General features: G+C 52.1%; 5 protein-coding genes across 5 annotated transcripts; 1 reads left to right on the top strand and 4 right to left on the bottom strand.

Moving 5' to 3' along the window:
- Positions 1 to 640: 640 nt before the first annotated feature.
- easC (Acyltransferase easC) lies at positions 641 to 2,065 on the bottom strand (the record flags this gene model as incomplete). The annotated part of the gene is made up of 1 exon (XM_036636350.1): positions 641 to 2,065. One exon carries the CDS (start codon positions 2,063 to 2,065, stop codon positions 641 to 643), a length of 1,425 nt encoding a protein of 474 aa, XP_036497486.1.
- A 675-nt stretch (positions 2,066 to 2,740) lies between these two features.
- CGCS363_v004500 (Satratoxin biosynthesis SC1 cluster protein 4) lies at positions 2,741 to 4,009 on the top strand (the record flags this gene model as incomplete). The annotated part of the gene is made up of 4 exons (XM_036636349.1): positions 2,741 to 2,981; positions 3,048 to 3,100; positions 3,165 to 3,550; positions 3,607 to 4,009. The coding sequence occupies 4 exons, from the start codon at positions 2,741 to 2,743 to the stop codon at positions 4,007 to 4,009; spliced, it is 1,083 nt and encodes a 360-aa protein (XP_036497487.1).
- Positions 4,010 to 5,218: 1,209 nt separating this feature from the next.
- Positions 5,219 to 10,062, bottom strand: ANK1-3 (Ankyrin-1; the record flags this gene model as incomplete). Its single annotated transcript, XM_036636348.1, has 3 exons — positions 5,219 to 5,223; positions 5,307 to 9,152; positions 9,207 to 10,062. 3 exons carry the CDS (start codon positions 10,060 to 10,062, stop codon positions 5,219 to 5,221), a joined length of 4,707 nt encoding a protein of 1,568 aa, XP_036498611.1.
- A 3,357-nt stretch (positions 10,063 to 13,419) lies between these two features.
- On the bottom strand, positions 13,420 to 15,399 carry HGT1-7 (High-affinity glucose transporter; the record flags this gene model as incomplete). The annotated part of the gene is made up of 7 exons (XM_036636347.1): positions 13,420 to 13,568; positions 13,625 to 14,167; positions 14,232 to 14,512; positions 14,577 to 14,717; positions 14,773 to 14,893; positions 14,945 to 15,124; positions 15,189 to 15,399. 7 exons carry the CDS (start codon positions 15,397 to 15,399, stop codon positions 13,420 to 13,422), a joined length of 1,626 nt encoding a protein of 541 aa, XP_036498612.1.
- A 3,557-nt stretch (positions 15,400 to 18,956) lies between these two features.
- On the bottom strand, positions 18,957 to 20,476 carry CGCS363_v004497 (Aspartate aminotransferase; the record flags this gene model as incomplete). Its single annotated transcript, XM_036636346.1, has 2 exons — positions 18,957 to 20,027; positions 20,297 to 20,476. 2 exons carry the CDS (start codon positions 20,474 to 20,476, stop codon positions 18,957 to 18,959), a joined length of 1,251 nt encoding a protein of 416 aa, XP_036498619.1.
- Positions 20,477 to 22,594: the final 2,118 nt, after the last annotated feature.

Genomic DNA, 22,594 nt, shown 5'->3' with positions numbered 1-22,594 from the left:
CTACACTGCTGCAAAGACTTAGAGACAGGTGGCCATGAGGGCTTACGAAGCGATATCCAAGAGTATGTATCACTCTCCAATACAAGTATTGAACCACCCACCAGGCTCAACAACAGATGGTTTAAGGTACGCTACGGGCCGTGGCGGAAAGGCAACGACTTGCCACTACGTAACATGAAATTGAATGGGTCCCAACTTCATGGTCCACTCTAGCGCCAACACATTGTCACACAGAGTGTGGAACGACCTTCTGATTTCAGCTACGTTCTCCGGCGCCAGTTCCAGATGATTGGGAGTACACTTGATTGGTGCGTTAATAGGTTCGTCCGTTCCAAGAAGCCGCAGGTCTCCCCAGCTTTTCGTAATCACCAATTTCGTTTGAGAAACGTGGATCCCACTGAAGCAGTCCACTGTTTCCTTGTGGTCTTCTGAATGCCCCTGCGCAGGCATCGAATTCTGATACCGCTGGAAAGTTCGGCGGACTGGGTGTTTCATCAAGCTCTTCTGAATTGTGAAAGGGCAGTAAATCAGGGATGTTTATGCAAAACTAGGTAGTATAAACTGAGAAGACTTAGCAGGAACCTCTGTTCAAGAACGTCACTTAAGGGCTGTAAATCATATTTCATGAGCCATGAAATTGCTATCGACGCTCGGCATATCTAGTCCAGATCGGATCGTTGCAAAGCTTCTCCAAGCAATCCTCATAAATACCTACAAGCATCTCCCGGCCACCATCGGGGTGTTGAGGATACATAATCTGCATGCCGTTAAGGATACCACAGCTAGGTGAGCGGATAGCCGCAATCTTGCCACCCAGAGCATGACCCCAATCAAGATCGTACATCTTGAACTTTTCCCACGACGTCTGCGCGCAGTTTTGGCCAGGCACATCCAGGAATGACGTTGGGATCAGAGCGCCGAGGTCGCTCTGATTGTTCACCAGCTGGACGACATCGTTGATGAACGAGCCCGAGAAATCCTTGTCCATTGCAATGATGGCCTTGCGAATCAAGAGGGACAAGGCCGCAATGTTGTCGGCCTCGAGAATCTTCTTGATGGGAAGCTCGACTTGAATAAAGCCGAGGAAGCTTCCCATGGCTTCCGGGTGAATCGGCGGCTGGCTTCGTCCTCGACCATCGATGGCAATATTGTAAACGGAATTTTCGCTGCCATCTAGCTGGGCCACGTCAAACTGAGCTGCCATGATGCTTCGCCAGATCAGGGCTGAGAGCGCGTCATTGGTGGACACGAAAGACCCGTCATTCTTCTTGGGTTGGGCATCCCGCTTCAGTCGTTCGAGCGAATCCTTCGATAAGTAGAAAATCTGTCCGACATGACCATCCGTTGTCGCAATCTTCGCCAGCTGGGTTGCAGGATCCGTGACAATGGTGTACTCGGGATGGTCTTCAAGACGTCCGGCTTTGCCTTTGGGAAGAGTCTGTGGCGAGTCGTATGCAATTTGGCGGTCCGTGTAGATACGGTCAGGATAGCGAACTGGATCCAGGATTTCAAGATTTTGAGCTCGGCGAGTCTCCTCAGCCCAGACTCGAATCCAGTTGTAAAATGCTTGTCCATCACCAACAAGGTGAAACAAATTCCAGTTGAGAATCAGGCCCCCTCGGATGAAATTGGCTTGCACAATTGTAATGGGCACCCGCTGTCCAGGGGCGGGCCAAATGGGGCAGCGGGTGAAAACTTCAGCTGAGAAGCTCGAGACTGGAAAATGCTTAGCCTTGAGCTCCTCAAACGAGGCTGTGAATGTTTCCGAATGGCGCAAATCATTGACAATGACGGGCTCGATCTCGTGGTCGGTGATCTTTTGAAGTTTGAGCGCGTTGGCTTGTCTTGCGTCAGGATCAGGAACAGCCTCGCACGCCAACGTCGGGAAGCGATCCTTGGTTGCTTGCAGGCTTCTGCGAAAGATGTCCGTGATGGCTTCAGGATCATAGTCCTGTGGGAGTTGAAATGGAAACAGATAGCGGACCCACCCCCTTGGGCTGATCTGTTCCAAGGGGGTAAGTTGGGGGATCCCCGAGAGAAGGTGGACATCTGGCACAGACCCCATTGCTTTGATGATTTTCTTTTGTGTGTTTAAGTCTAGATAGAAAGGATCTTTCGTAGTCACCTTAGCGAAAATGAAATGGAACGGCATCGGGCTTGTTTATACACCTTCGGCGGCCGCCCTCTTATGAGAGTTCAACGCCAAGCCAGGTGCCCTTGAAGGGTTCCACTCGGGTAGTCCTTAGGTCACTTCCCGGAGGGCAGATCAATCAACAATGGTCTGTCTTCACTGCGCGATGTTGGTTGATGTGAGCACCAACGCCTCGTTTGGTTCGGCTCCACAAGAGCCACTAAAGTGACGAGGGCCCTCGTTCGCTTGCGTTGGTTGGATTCGACTAAAGAATTGCAACGCTTCACTTTCCTTCAGTAGGAAACTGCTCCGGAAACGAGGAACTTTGGAGACGGGCTCCTTCTGGCTGCATAAATGACTCGTCAGACACCTAGAATGGCGATCATGGGCGAGTTTTGTTCCTGGCCGATTCACTCGCGTACCTCAATGCATGTATGAGGCCGCTCACTGGGATTTTGCTTTGGCCGGAGCCAATGGCTGTTGAAATCTGTGCAATTCGCTAATCATTCATGTAAGCATGCCTCTCCTGTCTGAATTTCTGCTGTCGTTGGGAAAGGTTTGAACATGCAGCCTCGATAACTCACACCTTTCACAAACCCACTGTCAACAATGGCTGTAGACCCCTTCATTGAGGCAGCCTTTGGGCCGCCTCCTGATGGCGTTGACCTGACCGAGAGCCAGGCCACGAAGAACAATGCCATTGTGATTGTTCTCCTCATCATTGCTGCTCTTTCTGTTGCCGGTCGCCTGGTCGCTCGCAGCAAGTATGGACCTGGTCTAAGCCTCGATGACTACGCCATCGTCGTGGCTTGGGTACTTGTCGCAGCAACGGCAGGAATGGTAATAGCCAGTAAGTCCAATGTTTCCTCTCATAGTAATCGTAGTTAAACTTGGATTTTAAACTAAAAGACTGCAGTTGGCCAGGCTGGGGCTGGTCGCCATGTCTGGGCTCTGAGCGTGGATGATCTAGTTCAAACTTCAAAGGCAAGTTCCAAAAGACGTCACAATCATGAATTCATACTAACAGCTACAGCTGCTCTATATCTATAGCTTCATCTTCTGCACCGCCGTTCTATCTACCAAGATATCGATCCTCCTCTTCTACTGGCGTGTCTTCATGGGCAACCTACTGTCATTCCGCTTCTCCATTTGGATTGGAGCCTTTCTCGTCGGCTCATACCCTATCTACTTCATGATCACCATGGGGTTCTGCTGCAACCCACTGTCGCACTATTGGACTCAGTTCAAGGGCACTACAGGCACGTGTCTGGACGTTGGCCACTTCTTCTTTATTCTGGCTATCATCAACCTGATCACGGATGTCATACTGTTGGCGATTCCGGTTCCCGAGATCCTTAAGCTTCAAATGAGCAAGGACAAGAAAATTGCAGTGTGCGGCATTCTTGGCCTAGGAGGATTGTAAGTAACTGGTAACAAAATCTTTGGTATTCGCCCCGTGCTGACCATCTTTGTAGTGTCTGCATAGCTAGTGCGGTGCGTGTGCACTATCTCAAAGTCTTCTCCACGGCCACCGATATAACATGGATGATGGGTCCAGTAGCGATTTGGTCATCGGTTGAGCCGTCTGTGGGCATCTTTTCTGCCTGTCTTCCTAGTTTCAAGCCATTGCTCCGGGCCATCAGAGGCAGGAACATGAAATCCAGTAGCTCAGGCGACAAGGGATCTATTTACCCACTAGGCTCAAAGGGCACTCGAAGTACACGGCCCAGGTTGAGGCTGGATGATGAGATTGCTTTGCAGAGTCAGGCAGTGGGAGGCGAGGGAAGCGGAAGCATGCACAGCGAAAATGACAGCGAGTTTGGACGCCATATCCACGTCAAGACCGATATCAAGCAGACGGTCAATGACTTTTCATAGCATCATACAAAGACGTTACGGAATGATACCACTTTGTGACACTGCATTCTGATTTTCAAGCCTCATCTAGTGAACAGGGTACGGATGGAAATAATTCAACAGGATAGTCGAAAAGTAAAACACCAAATAGGTTCAAAGTAAGAACATGTTACATTCCATCCATGAAAACTCCAAAAATGTTGTTTTCTGAAACACTAACTGAAATCCAAAGCATCAGCAAACGACCCCACGCATGGTATTCCAAGCATGGCGTGAGCCAGCTTCCACGAAATCTCCTGCAGGTCTACGGACGTAGCCAAACCATCAATCTCACCATTCGAAGGCTTGCAATTGTTTCTTCCTTCCATTCTTGTCAACAGCCTTTGACGAATCAGCTGAAGCTTCTTCTTACTTTCTTCTGGAATCTTTTCACTGTTTACTTGCTGTGGGGGTATACTGGCCGCCTCTTCAGTAGCAATCACTTCATTATATTTAACGCTATTAAATTGATCGCAGTTGTCATGTTTTTCATCGGGGGTGAGATCAGAATACTGTTTTATCAGGTCCTGGAAGAACGAAGACTTCAATCTTCCGTCCAAGTCGAAATATTCTCGGTATTTGGCGGGAAACTCTTTGCGGGGAATTATTTCCAAAAAGGAATGCTTTTTGCAAGCGAATCTAATGAACTCGCGTCGAGGATTGAATATTGCGTATATCGAGGTCAGTCCCCTTTGCAAGAGAGCCAATTGTTGAGCTGAGACTGAACTTCCGAAAGAGTCTTTGTTTGGGCTATGCCGTATAATGCTTCGTGCATTGTTGAGTAGGTTGACAAACCTCCAGCCTAGGATTCTTTCGTTGGCTGGGCTTGCCCGTGATGAAAAGGTTTTGGACCAGCGTGAGTATGCCGAAATTGTGGAGTGTAACCACTCTTTGGCAACTTCATCGATAGGCCTCAGGCAGTCTACCAGCAGACTGGCGCCATACATGCGGAAAACCTCGGCTATGCGAAGAACAGGATGAACAGTCTCCTCGAGATCCCACAAGGCGTCGATCTGGCCCGGAACCGTTTGAGGAGGTTCGGCGGAGCAATAGTCTTGATAGCACGCCTGACAAAGATCCAAATCGATACAAACAGTGCAGGAATATGAGGGCACCGTGATCTTTTGCTGACAACCATCGCAATATAACCAACCGGCCAGATAGTGCTCTATAAGCTCGGTTCTGCAGAGCTTATACTGTTCCATGCTTTCAGCGGTATTGAGCAAGACTAGGCTTGAGGACAGGCCAGTCAACTCCCGGTACCTGTGGCCCCTCATACTCATCATTTCGAAACTTTGCAAAACTACTTGTTCTGCGAAGTTTACGATAGTCTTTCTTTGCTTCCGGACCTTGACGGATGGGTCTGAGGGAATGTAACGATGAAGCCAGGGTCTGAGGATATGTGCTAAGTTGGGGTGCTTTGCAGCGTAATCGATAGCACAGAGACCGTAGCAATCTGTTTCCGTAGGATCAGAGCCACCGTCGAGCAGGAGCTTGGTGGTCCTGGCTTTTCGGTTCACGATTGCGTGTATAAGGGCGTCTCGTTGTAGTCGCTTGTCCCAGCGATGGTCCAGATTACGTGTACGAGCACCCTTCCCCAAGGCTGCCCCCACGAAGTCTGTGAAACCCTTTCCCGCAGCCTGGCACAAAGGGCTGAAGTCACCTAACCCTGATCCATCAACAGAAATTCCAAGATTATGGAGAAGATTGACCATATTTGCATGACCACCCTCAGCTGCATGAGACATGGCATCCCACCCCTCACTGCTCACAGAGAGGATCCAAGCACGCCTGGCATCATCTTTCAGACGGCCCAAAAGTCGATGAACAAGCCTTTCATCCCCGGTAGTAACGGCGAGATGAAACATAGTGACACCGAGATTATCGCCCTTGTCTACAATGCTTCCATTGTCCAAGAGTAGATTTGCAGTAGGGATATGCAAATTTGACAAAGCAGCAAAAGCCGGCAGTCCACCGACAGCACTGGTTTTGTTGACATCCGCACCACCGCCAATCAGGTACTCAACAACACTTCGGTGGCCGGTTTTGGATGCAAGCCACAGGGGGGTTGCACCATCGACATCCTGACAGTCGATCGTCTCGGGTGTACATAGCAAGGCCACACATTGTGTATGTCCAAATATGGCAGCCAGGTGGAGTGGTAGTCTCGAATGCTTGTCTTGAACTTTGTGAGATAATGAGTCGAGTTCGATAAGCATCTTGGCAGTTTCAGTCGCGCCATTCCGGGCTGCTACGTGAAGAGGCGTCAAACCATCAGTACTTTTGACCCTGACATCGGTACTAGGCCACAACCCGATCAAGCCATTGATAAAGTCGTAACGGTTTAAAGCAGCAGCATAGTGAGCTGGTGTAAATCCCTCATCGTCTTCCATTACGCATATTTCATTAGGAACTGGGATCAAAGACAACAGCTCCGTTATGCCATGCTCAGCGATATAATGTACTGAAGTTTTCCCATGAAATCCAGGTGTCTGAGGGTCTGCTTTGTGATCCTTGAGAAGAATTCTCGCTACTTCTATGCACCCATTATCAATCGCGATATGTAATGGCGTGGACATACTAGTGTTGGTTACGTGAGGCTGGGCTCCATACTTGAGAAGCAGTTGGCCTGCGGCTTCTTGTTTCTCGTATAACGCTGCCAGAAGAGGGGTGTTCCCGTTTTTGTCGATAGTATCAAGAAGGCTTTCTTGAGTAGTAGATGCAACAACCACCTTCATAAGGGCCAGATTCCCACTTCTTGAAGCTATATGAAGTGCGGTTGACTTGTCTTTCATGTTACGAGCAGAGACTTTGGCACCATTTTGGGCAAGAATTTCTAGCACTTTGATATGACCCAAATAGCAGGCCAACAAAACGGCAGTATCCCCGTATGAAGTCCTTGACTCCAAATTTGCTCCGTTTTGGATGAGAATCCTAACCACGCTGGGCATATTTGCTCTTGTAGCGTAATGCAAGGGGGTCTGGCCATAGAAGTACGAAGCAGTAGAGCATACCACGTTGCAATCCACTCCGTGATTCAGAAGGCTAAGTGCCATATCAACAAGTCCGTGTTGAGCGGCGTGGTGAAGAGCATTCTCCTGATTTTTCCCAGGCTGGTTGACTTCAGCCCCAGCTTCGAGAAGAATATCGACTCCTCTGGAATTCATATGAAAGGCTGCAAGGGTGAGAGGAGTATGGAGTTCTCGAGAAGTCTGATTTGGTGAGCCGCCCATTTTGAGTAAACTTCCAAGAGACTGATTGGCCCCTGCCTTGGCTGCTGCATGTACTGGCGACTCTCCAGAAAGATCGCAGATGTTGGGATCAAATCCTAAAAGCACGAGGTCTTCGACGATATCAGCCCAATTTTCTTCCGCGGCACTGTGAAGTAGCCAAGCTTTGCATGACTCAAAGACTTCCGAATCAAAAGGGCGTCGGTTCTGGTGTTTCTTTAGATGTTCGTCAAGTAACCAGCGCGTCATCTGCCTTCGTCGCCAAAGAACTGAATACTCAATCGGAGTATGGTCGAACTCGTCTTGGCTGAAGAGGTAAGTCTTCAGGCCCGGCATGTCCTTTGCTTCTTCAACGAGATTGAAGATGGCCAATAAGTGAAGAGGTGTAGGGTTTCCAAGAGACCACAAATTGTCCCGAAAGGCTCTAAACTCAAGAATTTGGATTGTGAGTCTCATGGCAGCCACCTTGTCCAGCAGTCCAATCAGCAAGTTGTGCAAGACTTCCTTGCGTCTTCCTTCACCGTCCAGAAAGTGATCACCCCAGAAGTTTGCCGCATAGTCAAGCAAAGGATATTGAGCTTTAAGATCGGTCAAGCTGTCTGGCGACAAGATATTGACGGCGTTTAAGTCTTCATAATTGATGTACGTCAGACATGCCTCAGCAAGAATTGAGTGAGCTTGTTGTTGTAGATCCCCGTAAGAAAGCAGGATCGGAAGTTGTGATGACAGAAAGTCCTTCAAGGACGCATGTCGAAGGCGGTACACCCCGTTGACCTCATTGACAAGGTCAGCACACTCCGTGCTAATTGAGATATCCTTAGAAAGACGCTGACAACGGTTGATGCTGCTTTTTCCTGGCTTCACAGATAAAGCCTCCAACAATTCGAGCTTCGTAAGCGGCCGATAGGAGTTTGTCACCCACAACAAAGCCCGTAAAGCTCGGTCGCGGACGAACCGCGATGGATGGTTTAAAATCTTCTTGATTTCCTCGCCATAAAGATCGTCCAATCCTTCGGTAGTGTCCTGCAGGGCGTCTTTGATGTCCTCGACGCATCCGATTTCTTTGAAGTATTTCGCTTTGAAGTGTACCCACAGGAACAGCCCCGCCGCATTGTCGAACATCAAGCTTTTGACATCCTCGAATCCTAATCGCTCCTCGGGAGACGGATCAGTGTTGATTTCGTCAACCTTCCGAGATATGTACGCCTTGATATCGTCATCGTTTGCGCCGTTGTCTACCTGTACTTTCGGGAAGGTGTCAAAGGAACGACTGATCTCCTTGTAGTCGGGGCGACTAAAAACAAGTACCCTAATAGAGCCTCTAGAGTCCTCGGACTCGGCAAGACCGGCGAGGAACTTGCAAAAGTCTTCGAATTGACGGTCTGGGAACTGATTGCACTCATCCAGACCATCAATAATGATGAAGGCCGAGGATAGGCGAGAAGCCACCAATTTAATGCCCTCTTTCATTTCACTCCTTTTAGGCTCGTCTTTGCTAGCCTCATCCGCGCGAGACAGCAAAGTTTCTATGCCAGATGACAAGGGAAGACTCTTGTACAACTGAGAAAGAAGAGTCCCAAGGAGACTATTCAATGTCATCCTCGTTTTTGTCTGAGTGGTGGTGCAGTAGGCGTAAGCCAGGGCCGTGTCCTTCCCTGTGGATCCTGAGGGGTCGAGCTCATTGATGACACGAGCTGCCAGATGCGACTTTCCTGAACCAGCTTTTCCGTGAACCCAAAGTAAGGCTGACTGAGAGCTTTTCTTCCACGCTCGAAACTCTGGATGGTCTAGGAGCCAGGTGCCAGAACCGGGAACTCGTCGTTCGAAATTGTTTTCTTGTATCTCTCCGAAATTCAAGGACGGTAGCCAATTCAAAAAGCGGCGACGTCTTTCTTCTAGAAGAAGTCAGCAAATCCGTTCAGAACTCAATGGGACCACGTCTAGATTACCGTTCCGTAAGTTTACTTCCATTTCGATTCCCGTCTTCTCCCTAACATCCCTTTCCTCGTGCTCGTGCCTGAGAAGTTGGCCAATATCTTCAACTTCCGAATGCATTGATTTCATCCTGTGGGCACTAAGAAGATCTCTTCGTTTCTCCAACGCAGCTAAATGCAGTTTGAAGTCGGTCTTCACATCGCCGAAGCGGGCATCGAAGTCTTTACAAAGACCTTTCAAGGCGAGTACCATGCTGTTCTTCCTGGCTCCTAAATCATCGTAGAAGAGCTCAGTGACCTTGACGCAAAACTTGAGAATATCAGCAGCCAGATTGATCTCACAAGTCTTCACAGACGGATCTTCATCGAAGATATTTTCTTTTCGATACTGATTGACAAGGTTCACTTCGTCGCCCATCCACTCCAGAGTCTCCAGCAGCTTGCTTTGAAAGTCATCCATGCGAGTCGTGAGTGACAGAATGCAGGTAATTCCCCCCAGGACCAGAGACGCAGGCATGGGGTTGAGTTGACTGGCACTGCTCATGATTGGCGCAATGGAGCTTGCAAGCTGATGAATTGGCTTCATCTTTCGGGAAAACCTGGATACTTTGCTGTCACTGGCAGCTTTATGAATCGCGCTCTTGAGCTCTGAGACGTAATTGTCGTAGTCGTTCGAGTCGCTGACGCTCGAGAAAAGCTCACGTCGAGGTTCGAGCTTTTGGGCTTGAGATAGCCAGAATGTGAGCGCGCTGTTCCGACTGGTTTCTTCATTTGAGCTCTCTTCGTCGGAAAATTTCGAGTATTCTATTCCGGCCGGTACCTGCTTGGAGGTACGTTTCGGCAGGCCACGCGATGCTTGCCGCCCGAGCATTTTGTGATATCTGGATCGAGACCGATTGCTGGGCAGTAATCAAAGGGGAGGAGATGAGCCAATAAATTCATAACATAAAGGGGGCAAAAGAGGCTGTAGAACCCGTCTCAGGTGATGGCAAATAGCAGTAGGGCTCTGGTGACGCAACCTGGATATATGTTGTCTCGATCATGAGTCCCATAATCCATTTCCAAGCGAGGCAGTGCCTTGTCATACGTAGGCTGAACAATATGCAAAATACGAGGCACAGCAGTGAGGGGTAGGCGGTGCATTGCTTAGCGATCTCAGCCAGTCATCCTCATTCGATCGCAAGTATTCGGGCGTTCAGCTCCATGGCGACAGCCAATGAAATCCTTGTCAATGGAAGCAATGGTGTCCCACAGCGGTCAGACTTGTCACCCAAGGCGGAATCCTCTATTCATCTGGCATACTATCAGAGGTTCGCTGCAGTGACCTGTCTGACGAGCACGCCTCATAATCAGCAGTTTAATCCACATAATTGGGAGTAGGGATGCTTAATCACCCATTTCTATTGATGAGTTAAAAACATAGCAAGTCCACCTCAAGGCTTAGCGGAGCAGTCTTCTACGCCCTCAATGAAAAGCGAAAAGACGTTTCGGGTAATTGTGAAGAGAATTCCATTCGAAGAGTCTGAGCAACTTCAAGTCCTTATATGGTTGTCAATTTTGCGTCTTACATAGCATGCTGCACATCGCCGCACCGTAGAAGGTTACCAAATCGCGCCGAAAGATCACCAAGCCAAATGACATTTCGGCATCCTGGTCCCATCAAAGAACAATTCATCTCCATGTGCTTGTCTTTGCTCCATTCCAGTCATCCATATGGCGCTAGGCGTAGGCCTGAGACTTTTTGATATCCTATTGCAAATCATCCTTGAGGCTGTCATAAACTGAAACCGATTTGCCATCAAGAAATTCTCCAAGGAAAGTCTCAAAGGTGATGGACTTAGATCTGAGTACAGCTTAGTCCCGTCAATATACCCGAGGAACTCGGCATACTCTGGGGTATTGTCTCCTCGCACGCCCATCGAGTACCAGTACTCGTAAAAGATCTTCATCCTGTGGTCAAAAGCATTTTCCTTAATGGCACCCACTGTCAGAGATTCAGCAAGAGCAGCTTCCACAGCCTCAGCAGACATCTGTGAAGGTAAAGCAGGTCAGTCAATTGTCAGGCTGCCAAGTTCCTGCCGAGAGACGCTCACATATTCCCGCTTCGTAGTTTCGCCACTCGTCTTGTCGAGCATGTCGAAAACCTGACTCTGGGAGAGAAAGGCGCCGTAGACAAGGACCATTTTGTTGATGGTACGAGAATCGGTGATTATGCGCGCAGTGAACCTTCTAAGGTCTCTCACGTCCGTTAGCGCAGTGGGAGTGTTGCCATTTCCGGCTATTAAACTGACCAGCAAGGGCGTAGCGGAGTCGATGCGCCCAGAAGGGAGGCGCGGGATGCTGGGTTGGTACCACCAGCCGATGTCGATGACTGTGTACGAGAGGGAGATCTTTTTTGCGCGGAGAAGTGCCTTCTCCTTCCATACCCAGGAACCAAAGTTAGCGCAAGATTCGGAACATACGCTCTGTTAGGAGGTCCTCACCAGCCGGCGCAGTGTCAGGGCGCCCTTGGGAGACGCGACGGTGGCAATGATGCAGGGGACGAATCGTCTCACGCTCGCGGCGTTGGCGGCGTTGGTGAGAAGAATCTGGCTGCCCAATCCGCTGAAGCGAATAGTCAAGATCAAGACGTCGAAATCCTTGTGGACATTGAAGAGCTCGACTCGAGGGCCCTCCAGATCAACACCAGTGATGGCAACTCACCTCTTCTCCAGGGCGATAATGTGGGGTTAGAGGCTGTATCATGAAACGCCCCGTCTGCCGACTTACGTGCTCCCTGCCAAATGTACCATTCAACTTCTCACCTCAATACCATTCCATATCCCCATTCTACCTAGGCGTGTCTGATGTGACGTGCTGTGATGGTGACTGGCTTCAGCATAGCTGACCTACCATGATGATCAACCCGTTCGTCCCTTCCTTTCCTCTGGTAACCGTGACTCACTACATAGACCTTTCTTTCTACCTTGATCCCAACAACAAGAATTAACAGTCTCTCGTGGTGTAGTGGAAACATGCGTTCTTGTCGCGGACGCGCCCCTGGTTCGATTCCGGGCGGGAGAGAAAATCTTTTTTTTGCACCTGCGTCTGATGAGGGGGTGATGACATTTCATTTGCGTAAAGGCTGTACTCAGCAAATGTATTCCCTGATAGAACACGGTCTGAATAGGAGCTGTATTCGCTACACGAAACTCTTATTGTTCGAGCATGGAATGTAAATTACATACGCTTAATCTCTATATCTGTACTTGTATCTCACGATCAATCAAACATCACATAGCCATCTATAGGAGGTGTACGCTTTTGGTGCGTTGATCATTCGAAATCGCGTCTACTTTGCACAGAAGGTAGCCCGCAGATTGCTATGTAGACTTGGGGACCACGCTCACATTTCTTAACAGTGACTCAGCGAGGTTCACATTCACAAGAGCCAAGAGGTAGATTGCACATGTAAGCTTACTGAACAAGGCTGGAAGGCAGCAATCATGACCTACCTTGTGGTCCTTTCGAGTCACTTGCCACAATGAGTCACTCCCCGAGCCTACCTACATAGTCTTCTCTGGTCGTCTAATCTTTCAACAACAAGCAATGAAGTCTCTCGTGGTGTAATGGTAACATGCCACCTTGTCGCGGTGGTGCCCCTGGTTCGATTCCGGGCGAGAGAGATATCTTTTTTTGTTGTCTGTTGAGACCCTTGTGTGCGTTGGATAGTGGCCATGCCACGCCGACCAAGACTTTTCCTCGCTTCTCTCAATCAATTGTTTTGCGCAAATCTGATCGAATATAGTTGTGCTCAATGTGACGTGCCTTGTCCCGAGCGCCTTCTGCTCGACCTCGCCGAGCAAAACTCATGGTTGATGTCGCAGCCGGCTCCGAATCCACGGCCCCACCTCCCCGAACGAAGACCCGCCACGGAGAGGTGTTGCTGTCGGCATGCCAGACAGTCGCCTCTAATCTAAGCATCTTCGATGGGGCAAAGAATCATGCAGCTCGCCTCAATTCACTGAAAAGAGTACGTTCCAAAGGTACCTCCAAGAGGCCGTCCACATAACTGGATGTCCGAACGAGATTCTTAAGTTTCATAAGTCCGTCTGACATCCTGACGTGTGTGCACCGAATGAGCAAACATGCTTCTCGCAAGTCAATGACTCAATTACTTGTAGCTATTATCAACCTATACACATGCTGCCTCCTTCGCTTGTTGAGAACCGTTATTCTGTGAAGCCACTTAGACCCTAGACTTGTTTGTGACATCCTCCACAGCCTCGGCCTGACCAGTCGCCGTCTTACGCTCACCAATCGGCTCCATGTCCTCGTGGTGAATAACCTTCTCAACGGCACCATTGGCCTGCTCAGCAAGAGCCTTGTCCTCAAACACTGGGAGCGAACGATCAGCCACATCTTCATCACACTCATCACACACTGAAACTCACAGAAAGCCAGCTCCTCGAGCGTGCGTCCCGCCGTCTCGGGGAACATGAAGTACACAAACACGACCTCGAACGCGAGCCAGCAGCAGTAGCTGATCAGGTACCGCCAGCTCGCGTTCTTGATGCCGATGGGGTTGACAAAGGTGGTGAAGAAGCCGGCCATGCGGCCGAAGAGCTGGAAGAAGGAGATGCCGCGCGAGCGCAGCGCGTATGGCCACAGTTCGACGAGGTAGGTGTACGTGAGCGCGTTGTAGCCGATGTTGTAGCAGGGCGAGTACATGAAGATGAAGAAGATGGTCGCGATGGAGGCGGACTGGTTCTTGTAGTCGTTGTCGAGGGCGTGCACGGCGCGCTCCATGGAGATGGTCCACGAGATGTAGCACAGCAGCAGCGAGATGGTGCAGGCGAGGTACATGACGCGGCGGCGGAAGCGGCGCACGAGGAGCGCGACGGTGACGCCGCAGACGAGGGACCAGCAGGCGATGCCGACGTTGATCTTCTGCTTGGTGAGGGAGTCGTTCATGCCGATCATGCCGAGGAGGTCGCCTGGATGGGTGGTTAGAAAACAACACTCCGGAAGCCGCCACGGGATGTTTTTGAAGAGCAGTACCTAAGTAGTATGAGATGAGAGTGTTTCCACTCCATTGAGTGAAGAGGCCGAGCATGGAGGTGATGAGGCAGCGGCGGCGCATGCCAGCGGTGCGAAGGAGGTCCATCCAGGACTGCTTGGAGGCCTCCATCTCGAGGGTGATGACGGTCTTCATCTGGGCGATCTCGGCCTTGACGAACTCGGAGTTGGGGTCGCCCTCGGCGTGGTACTTTACGAGGATCGCGTTGGCTTCTTCGGTGCGGTCCTGGGTGATGAGCCATCGGGGGCTCTCGGGGAGGAAGCTAGGGACGCGCGATGTTAGGCATCTTTACGGGGAATGGGGGAACGTGGATGTGGTTGGCTTACAAGACGAAGCTGATTTGCAGGAGAGAAGGGCAAATCTGGAGCAGTGACGGGATGCGCCAGGACCAGTTGCTAGCGATGTTGTTGGTGCCGAAGCAAATGGCCGCTGCGGTGATCTGTCCAACAAAGTAGGCAACGTTGAAGCTACAGAGCTGTCAGCTGCATTCTGGAGGTATCCGCATATATTGAAATGGCTTACAGAGAGGTGAGAACTGGACGTTCCTTGGGGTATCCGAGTTCACCGATCAAGGATGAGCCAGAGACAATACAGGTCGGGATGCCAAAGCCGAGAATCATGCGGGCGACGATGTACATGCCAACTGTTGGAGTATTAGCTACCACGATCAGTAATTGCGGGGTGTTTTACACACCATGCTGCGAGAATCCTTGAATCAGAGCTCCCAGGATCATGATACAGCTCCCGCCAAAGATGGACCATCGCCTTCCAAACTTGTCGTTGACGATAGGGATAAAGGGAAGCGACAGGATCGCTCCCAGCGAGTACGCAGCCGCGATGATGCCCTTCAAACTACCCTCAGGGTTCCCGAAATCTAGCAGGCACAGTCAGTCTCGGCGATGCTTCCCTAGCTCTCCATCTTCCGTGCGACTACTCACAATCCTTCCAGGGCTCGACGATCTGCAGCGCATTGATCATTTGCGAGTCGAAGCCGGACGTCAGCTCGATGCCCATGCACGTCGGGAAGAGCATCAGGTAGAGGTATCGCAGGTTCGGCTTCCGGTACCACGGCACCTTGTCCTCCTCCGAGATGCGGGTCAGGATGGGGTCCGCGGCCCCAGTCTCCTGGGCGCGCTTGATGGCAACCATTGTCGCTGGTCAAGACCTTGCAGGCTTGGATGTTTCTTCAGTTCGGGGAGTCTGGGTCCGGAAAGGCGGACGAGGCAAAGAGGAAGAGGTTATCGCGGACAAGAAAATGGAGAGAGGGAGATGGGCCTGATAGAGAGGTTATATCCGCTTTCATACAAGACGGGAGTATATACTACCGAGTCCAAAACGCCTGGGGTTTGTGCAGGCTACGGATACCGGTGCGCAAACTTCCTCGATCCAATTTCCAACACCAACGCGTCTTCTCGACGAGGTCCCACCCCGTCAGTCTTTATATGCCATAACACCCGCCAGTGTTACCCCATGCTCGGATTCCCGTCTGACCTGCTTCTCCAAAAGCAGACGCAACAGCACTGAGTACCGGGCATGGGGTTGGTTGGTTGGTTGGTGTGTGGTTTGGAATAGTCCAGAGGGAGGGCGTGCTAAGGCGGGAGGACGGGAGTGCAAAGCGACGCCCAGGTGGTTGAAGGCCCGAAATGAAATTGAACATTGCAAAAGAGCCGGATGGTGCCAAGAGGCCGGGGTGTTTGCATTTATCCATCCAGTCAGATGGCGGCGCGGTGCATCTCGAGGCTCCATTCAGTTGCTTTTTGGACGGGGGAACCAGGGAACGCAAGCGGCGGTCCTCCGACTCCAGGTTCGAAAAGGGCCACTCAGAATAAGACTGCGGGGAAGAAAAGGGGGGGAAGCTGTTCTCCCCCACACTTGGTTACACGGGTTTCTCCCCCATGGGCAGCGCTCACATGGTCAGATGTAGGATGGTTTGTGCTTAAAATATGGGTGGACGAGGGCGGTAACTCCGCATCTTGTTTGGTGAACCGTGAGGGGGAACGACGAAGCAACGGGCTAGCTCCAACTTTGGATATGGGGAATGGCTCAACGTCGATGTTGGTTTAGACGAGGGTTGCTTGGCGATAACGGGGGACGGTGGCCGTATTCGGTGATTCGGGACGAACCTCGAGCGAATCATACCCGAGGTTCTGGCGGAAGTCCGAGTTCGAAGCCGGGCTTCTGTCTTACCACCTCCCACACTGCTTGCCAACAAGTTTCTGGCAGCTTAAAAAAAGGATTCACCCGTTTTGAGCCGTGTTCTGGCAAATTTGATAGTAGAGCATGTCGGTCTACTCGATGTGTGCTCCTCTGCAGAGCGTCATGAAGCCTCCATGTCAGAAAGGCGGCATGGCGCTTACATGAGTCCGAACTTGCATACGAAAAGAGCAAGATAGTCGGGGTTGATTGCAGTAGGATGCAGGTGTGCTCATGCGCACCTCTGCCGAGAGCGCCTCCTCGCGGCACAGCTCATCTAGCTGAGGCGGTAGGGGCAAGGGCTGCGGGGGATCAACACTTTCTTTTTGGGATTTGTTCACACTTTTGACTGTGCCTCAAAAGCGCGAGGCATGCCAAGATGGTGATTGAAGCGGCATGCTGGCCCATTGGGTTGTCAGGTGAGGGCTACTCTGATCAACTACTCCGCATGGAAGAGTGGATGGGCCCAAGACGGCGTTGCTGGAAGCTGTCCCGGCAGAATGGTTTGACGGAACGGCGGAGATGTAACCTTGCCGTAAGAGCTTCAAAACGAGGACGGGAAAACATGGTGCCTCCTTTGCTTTTGGGTTCTTCATCCACTACTGAGAACGGACAGTAGTCATAATACTTCGAGGAACAAAACTATTAAAGGAGGCATTAAGGCTCTACTTCATAAAGCACGATTGTCCAAAGACGGGATGAACATCGCAGGGTGTGTCGCCCGGCTGGGGTAATAGGCAACCTCCAACTTTCCCCAATACCAAAAACCACCACACCACCCCGGCAGCAAAGCCAGGCAGATCCTCCAGTCATCTTCCTCCCCCGCAAAGCAGAAACACCAGGAAGGAGAGATTTCCTTGCGGGGGAGGACAGTACCGCATTCCCGATGGCACACAATATTCACCACGCAGCAACCTGACTCGTCTGCTGCCCTCTGGACTCTACTCTAACTCGCGGAATCGCGGAATAGCAGACATCTTACGGTCAATACTTTCCGCGTTAACCACACCTTCATCGCAGAGGGGGACAAACAAACCACCGCCGCATCGTGAAATCACGGAGCTCACACCCCACTAAACACTACACCGGCAGGGGTGCGCAGCCACTCCCGTCTGCCGGCATGGGGCATACCGTTAGCCGTAAACACCCGAGAGAAGGGCCGATTGCTACGGGGTGTCGAGGGTAGATAATCGGGACGTCGTCCCTGAACTTCTGACCCCAGGTTCTCATCTGCTTCCGCCATACCTTCTTCCTTTTTTTCCCCGCGCCAAGGAAAAAAAAAAAAAAAAAGCAGGGAGGATTCCGACCATGGGCGCCACTTACGAGACGAAAACCTGGGATATTTTGACTCGACATCCTGCTGGGACGAAACCGATTGAGCGCTCCTGCTGTATCTGAGGTCTGAAAGGAGCAACTCAGGGCCGGGTACATCGACGACTGCTTGGCTTAGAAGGGGAAGATGAGGATTGGTCGGAAGCTGGATGAAAAGAAACAAAACACAGACATTTGGTCAAAGGCGCACCACCGAGACCGAACCGACCAATCACCATCCCGACTCCCACTTACACCGGGCAACAAACCCGACGGCTTAGCTCTGAAGAAGCCTACCGGCTGATTCTTTCAGAACCGGGCCACTTCGCTCTTGAATGCTCGATTGCAGCATCACCGATGCCAGCCACAGTCATTGAAATCCTGCGACGCTCGACCTGACGGGAGGAAAACACAAAGCAGCGAAGAAACGCCATTTTTTCTCACAGATCTCTCACCTGAAAGCTTTCAGAGAGAGAGAGAGAGAGAGGAAGCTATATCAGAACTCACAGAAACAGCATGCGGCCGGCAACCATTGTCATATTTCGATCGACTTTCAACAAGCAAGTTGCTGAAGCCGAGAACTGAGGTTCCAACCAGCCGACCAGTCTCGAAGACGCAGCTTCCCGTGGAGGCCCTCAACGTAGATCAGAACGACTACAGTTTCGCCAGGAGACGGCTCCACGATGCGCCTTGTCGAAAACGTTGGAGCAAATGTGCCGGCATATGGTCACATACCCAGCTGTTTGACGAACAACATGACTACGAGAACAACCCCACGATCGGGGCCGCATTCTGGGATTTTCAGCATCACGGGCAGGAAACGTGCTGTCATGTTCCAGTCCCTACACACAAGTCCAGGAACCCTGTTTGCGGTTATGGCTAGAATCACAATTGGCAACCTTGACGACGTCTACGCCGAGCAGGCGTGATTAGACGTATCATGGCAAATTCAACACTGAACCAAAGCAAAGGTAAGCCTGTAGATGTAGCAAAATGGAGTGATGCAGTGAAAAAGACGTGATGCTTGAATACTCCAGAGCTGGGAAATCTATTCTCTTTTTTCCATTTCCTGCCGTATGTCCCTTCGGCCGTCAATCTGTTCATCAGACGGTCATGTAAAGTCTTTAAAAGAGCCCCTCCCAATCCTCGGGCCGCCTTTACAGCCCGGGTCCCAATTGGCCTACACAACCCACATACATCGTCTACTGCGACTCGCGAACGACCTTGTCAACGGCCTTGGCGAAGTACTCGACATTCCTCGTGTTGAGACCGGCCATGCTGATGCGGCCGTTCTTGGTCATGTAGACGTGGGCGTCCTCGCGCAGCTTCAGGACCTGGGCCTCGCTGAGACCGGTGAAGCTGAACATGCCGATCTGGTCGGTGATGTGGTTCCAGGTGCCCGGGGTGCCGAGCTCCTCGAGCTTGGCGCGCAGGACCTTGCGCATCTCGATGATGCGGCCGGACATGGTGCGCAGGTTGTCCTCCCACTCGGCGAACAGGGCGGGGTCGTTGAGGACGGTGCTGGCGACGCGGGCGCCGTACAGCGGGGGGTTCGAGATCTCGGAGCGCTGCAGGATAGCGAGCTGGGAGGCGATGCGGGAGGTGATGTCGGCGGCGTCGGAGGCCGGGGCGGTGACGAAGTGGAAGCAGCCGGCGCGCTCGCCGTAGAGGCCAAAGTTCTTGGCGAAGGACTGGGCGATGAGGAGCTCGAAGCCCTGCTCGATGAAGTAGCGGACGGCCCAGGCGTCGCGGGCGAGGTTGCCGGAGGCGAAGCCCTGGTAGGCGCAGTCGAAGAAGGGAAAGTGGTTCTTCTGGCGCAGGAGGGCGGCGATCTCCTTCCACTGCTCCTGGGTAGGGTCGACGCCCGTGGGGTTGTGGGCGCAGGCGTGGAGGAGGATGATGGAGCGGTCGGGGGCGGCGGAGATGGCGGCCTTCATGCCCTCAAAGTCGAGGCCCTTTGTCTGCTTGGAGAAGTAGGGGTACTGGGCGATGGGGAGACCGACATTGCCGAAGATCTGGTTGTGGTTCGCCCATGTCGGGTTGGAGATGTAGACGGTGCGGTTGCCCTTGTAGAACTTGGCGAGGAAGAGGGCGCCGAGATGGACGGCACCGGTGCCGGAGATGGTCTGGACGGAGGTGGTGCGCTTCTCGCGGATGGCGGGCGAGTCGGCGCCGAGCATCAACTCGTTGGCCTTTGAGGTGAAGCTGACGATACCGGCAATGGGGGCATATTCGTGGTTGAGTTCAGGGTCGTTGCGGAGGATCTCGTCGGCCTGTGCAGTTGCATCATGGCGGGGTCAGCGGGGGTGGGTTCACGTTAGGGGCTTAGGTAGGGGCTCAGGAAGGGAGGGAAGTGGAGGCGGCATGAGGGGAAATCTCGTCAAAAATAGGTGGTGCAGCCATCGCATCAGCCGGTTTGCGGCTGCCGGGTGACGCAGCTGAGCTTTTCTGCGGGTGGGCCGGAGGGTTCGTGACGACAGAAAAATGCCACGGAAACGGGTTGAGAAGCTGTGAGAAGCAGCAGCAGTAGAGAGGAACGCACCTTCTTGACGACGGGCAGGACCCAAGGCTTCGCGTTGTCATCGCGGTAAGCTCCAATGCCCAAGTCGACCTTGTCCTTGCTCTGGTCGGCCCTGTAGGCGGCCATCAAACCGAAGAGGGGGTCCTCGGGAGCTTGGGGCACCGTGCTGGCGGGGAAGTTTGTCGTTGATACGGGCGCCATGATGTGCTGTGCGATGTTGCGTATTCTCGAAAGGGTAGAGTTTGTCTGAGGAGAGGAAGAGGATGAGGGAGAGGAAGCAGAAAGAGAAAATGCAGAAGAAGACGACGAGGAGTCACCCGGCATTTTCAGTGGTGTCGGAGCTTTCGTGAGATGGAACGAGTCAGAGGGAAGGGTCGCCTGGGGTCGTTGTTATTATTATGGCATCAGGAAGTGGTACGATTTAGACGGGCGAATGGGAGGCTTTGCGATTACAGGGGCCAACCGGGGAAAAGGACGGGACATAGGGAGTGACCAAGTATACTAAGGTAGAAAGAAAGGGAGGTGGAAGCGGACATGCGCCTCCATGGCAGCGGGCAGCTAGTTGCAGGCCGGGGGAAGCTACTGCACAATCCAAGGATTGAGGTGGCTAGGGGAACCTGAGCAAGTACCTGGGGACGAGGTGGGATGGTGAGGTAAGAGATGTACCACGGGGGCGGGGATGACGATGTAAGAGGACTTCCTCCCAGATAAAGGAGGTACTTTGCTGGGTGCTCACCTGGGGGCTGCACGCGGTGTCTCGCCGAGTGTTGCAGGTTTGCGGTACTGCGTAGTAAGGTGGTTGGTTGGTAAAGAGGCGTACGGATACTCAAAGAAGGTAAGGTAGCTAAGCACCTAAGGTAAAGTAGTCAGTTACAGACCGTTGCAGACAGTTGCGTTGCAGGTGCAGTTACAGCCAGAAAAAGAGCTGCAGAAAATAGGCACTGTTTGGTTTGGCTGATGCAGGACCAAACGAAACAGACAGGGCAGGCAGACACAGACACAGACGCACAACGGGGTGGCCTCGTTACGGGGGCTGCTTGGATGATCGGGGAACGGGGGCCCTGGTTACCTACCTTACAGGCTTACGGGATTGGAATTCCAGGAGGACTGAGAAAAAAAAAAACAGGTACGGCCAGGTGATGCGGCGGCGAGGGTAATACAGAGTAATAGGTATCCACAGCCTGCGGGCAGCTATTTCGTAACCTGTTACTCGAAACGGGCGCAGACAGCCGGCGGTTGTGGGCTGTCTTTGTCTTGGCTGGCTTGATTTTGCGGATTCGGGGGGCTGGCTGGCTGGCTGGACACAGTGAGAGGGAGAAGAAACCCGTGGAGGAAAATCAGTCTGTCTGTGTTTGACGATAATATCCGACAGCGGGTTGATATGATAGAGGGGGACACCGAAGAGTGAGATGCCGGCTGGGCAGAGGCAGGAATCGGCGAAGTGTCGGGGGACTATCGGGAATCGTTTTCTACAAAGTGCGTGTGCAGGTAAAACGGGATTGTTCAATGACGGGACAACTCCGATCACACTGATGCTGCTTCTACTGCTGTTGCAAGGCCCGCCGCGGGGGAATGCGCCCTCTCTTATCCTCCCGCAGCCGGCTCCCCCAAGCTCGAGCTGTGAGGTCACTGTTGCGGATGGGCCGAGGTCTCGGGAGCAGCGCCGCCCCCCATGACTGACTCTCTCTGCCGCCCAACGGCCACGGCACGACTCGAAGATGCCTCGACACATGGTTCACTTGATGTTTTGCCTTTTCTTCATTTTCGTTCTTGTCCGCATCATCCGTATTTCTCCGGAGATTTCCCCAGATCCCAATGCAGCGAGTACAAGCTCCGGGACGCCCTGACAGGAACGGTTGAAGATCATCCCATCTCATGCAAGTTGACACCAACTTACACAATATGTCTGCAGCAGCACTCTGCACACGCTGCAATCACAGGCAGTTCCTTCTATAGCCCATCTACCCTCATAAATAACCTGGCTCCACGGGATTACGACGCCGAGCACCCTCCAAAGCCTGGATGAAGACCCCCGGTTCTGTTTCGCACATCAGATGTACCTACTTTGACGCAGTTAACAGCGCCAATCAGAAGCTTGCTTCGCAACAGCTCCAAGTGCCGTGGCCCAGACGCCGATAGAGCTCCGTCTTGTGGCTCCTCCGACGAACCCGCCAGCCAACGCACATAACTCTGTGCACACCGCAACAACGTCCTGTGCACTTGCAACGCCTTTTGATAGTGGCCATCATCACACTATGGCCGGGCTGGAGGAACCGGTCCAGATTTGCTGTTAATGAAATCGAGATGGCTTGATGCGAG

Source organism: Colletotrichum siamense (assembly GCF_013390195.1).
Source record: "Colletotrichum siamense strain Cg363 chromosome Unknown KSG_Cg363_contig03, whole genome shotgun sequence".
Lineage (NCBI taxonomy): Eukaryota > Fungi > Ascomycota > Sordariomycetes > Glomerellales > Glomerellaceae > Colletotrichum > Colletotrichum siamense.
The sequence above is the reverse complement of the archived record's forward strand: the minus strand, read 5'-3'. Positions and strand labels throughout refer to the sequence as shown.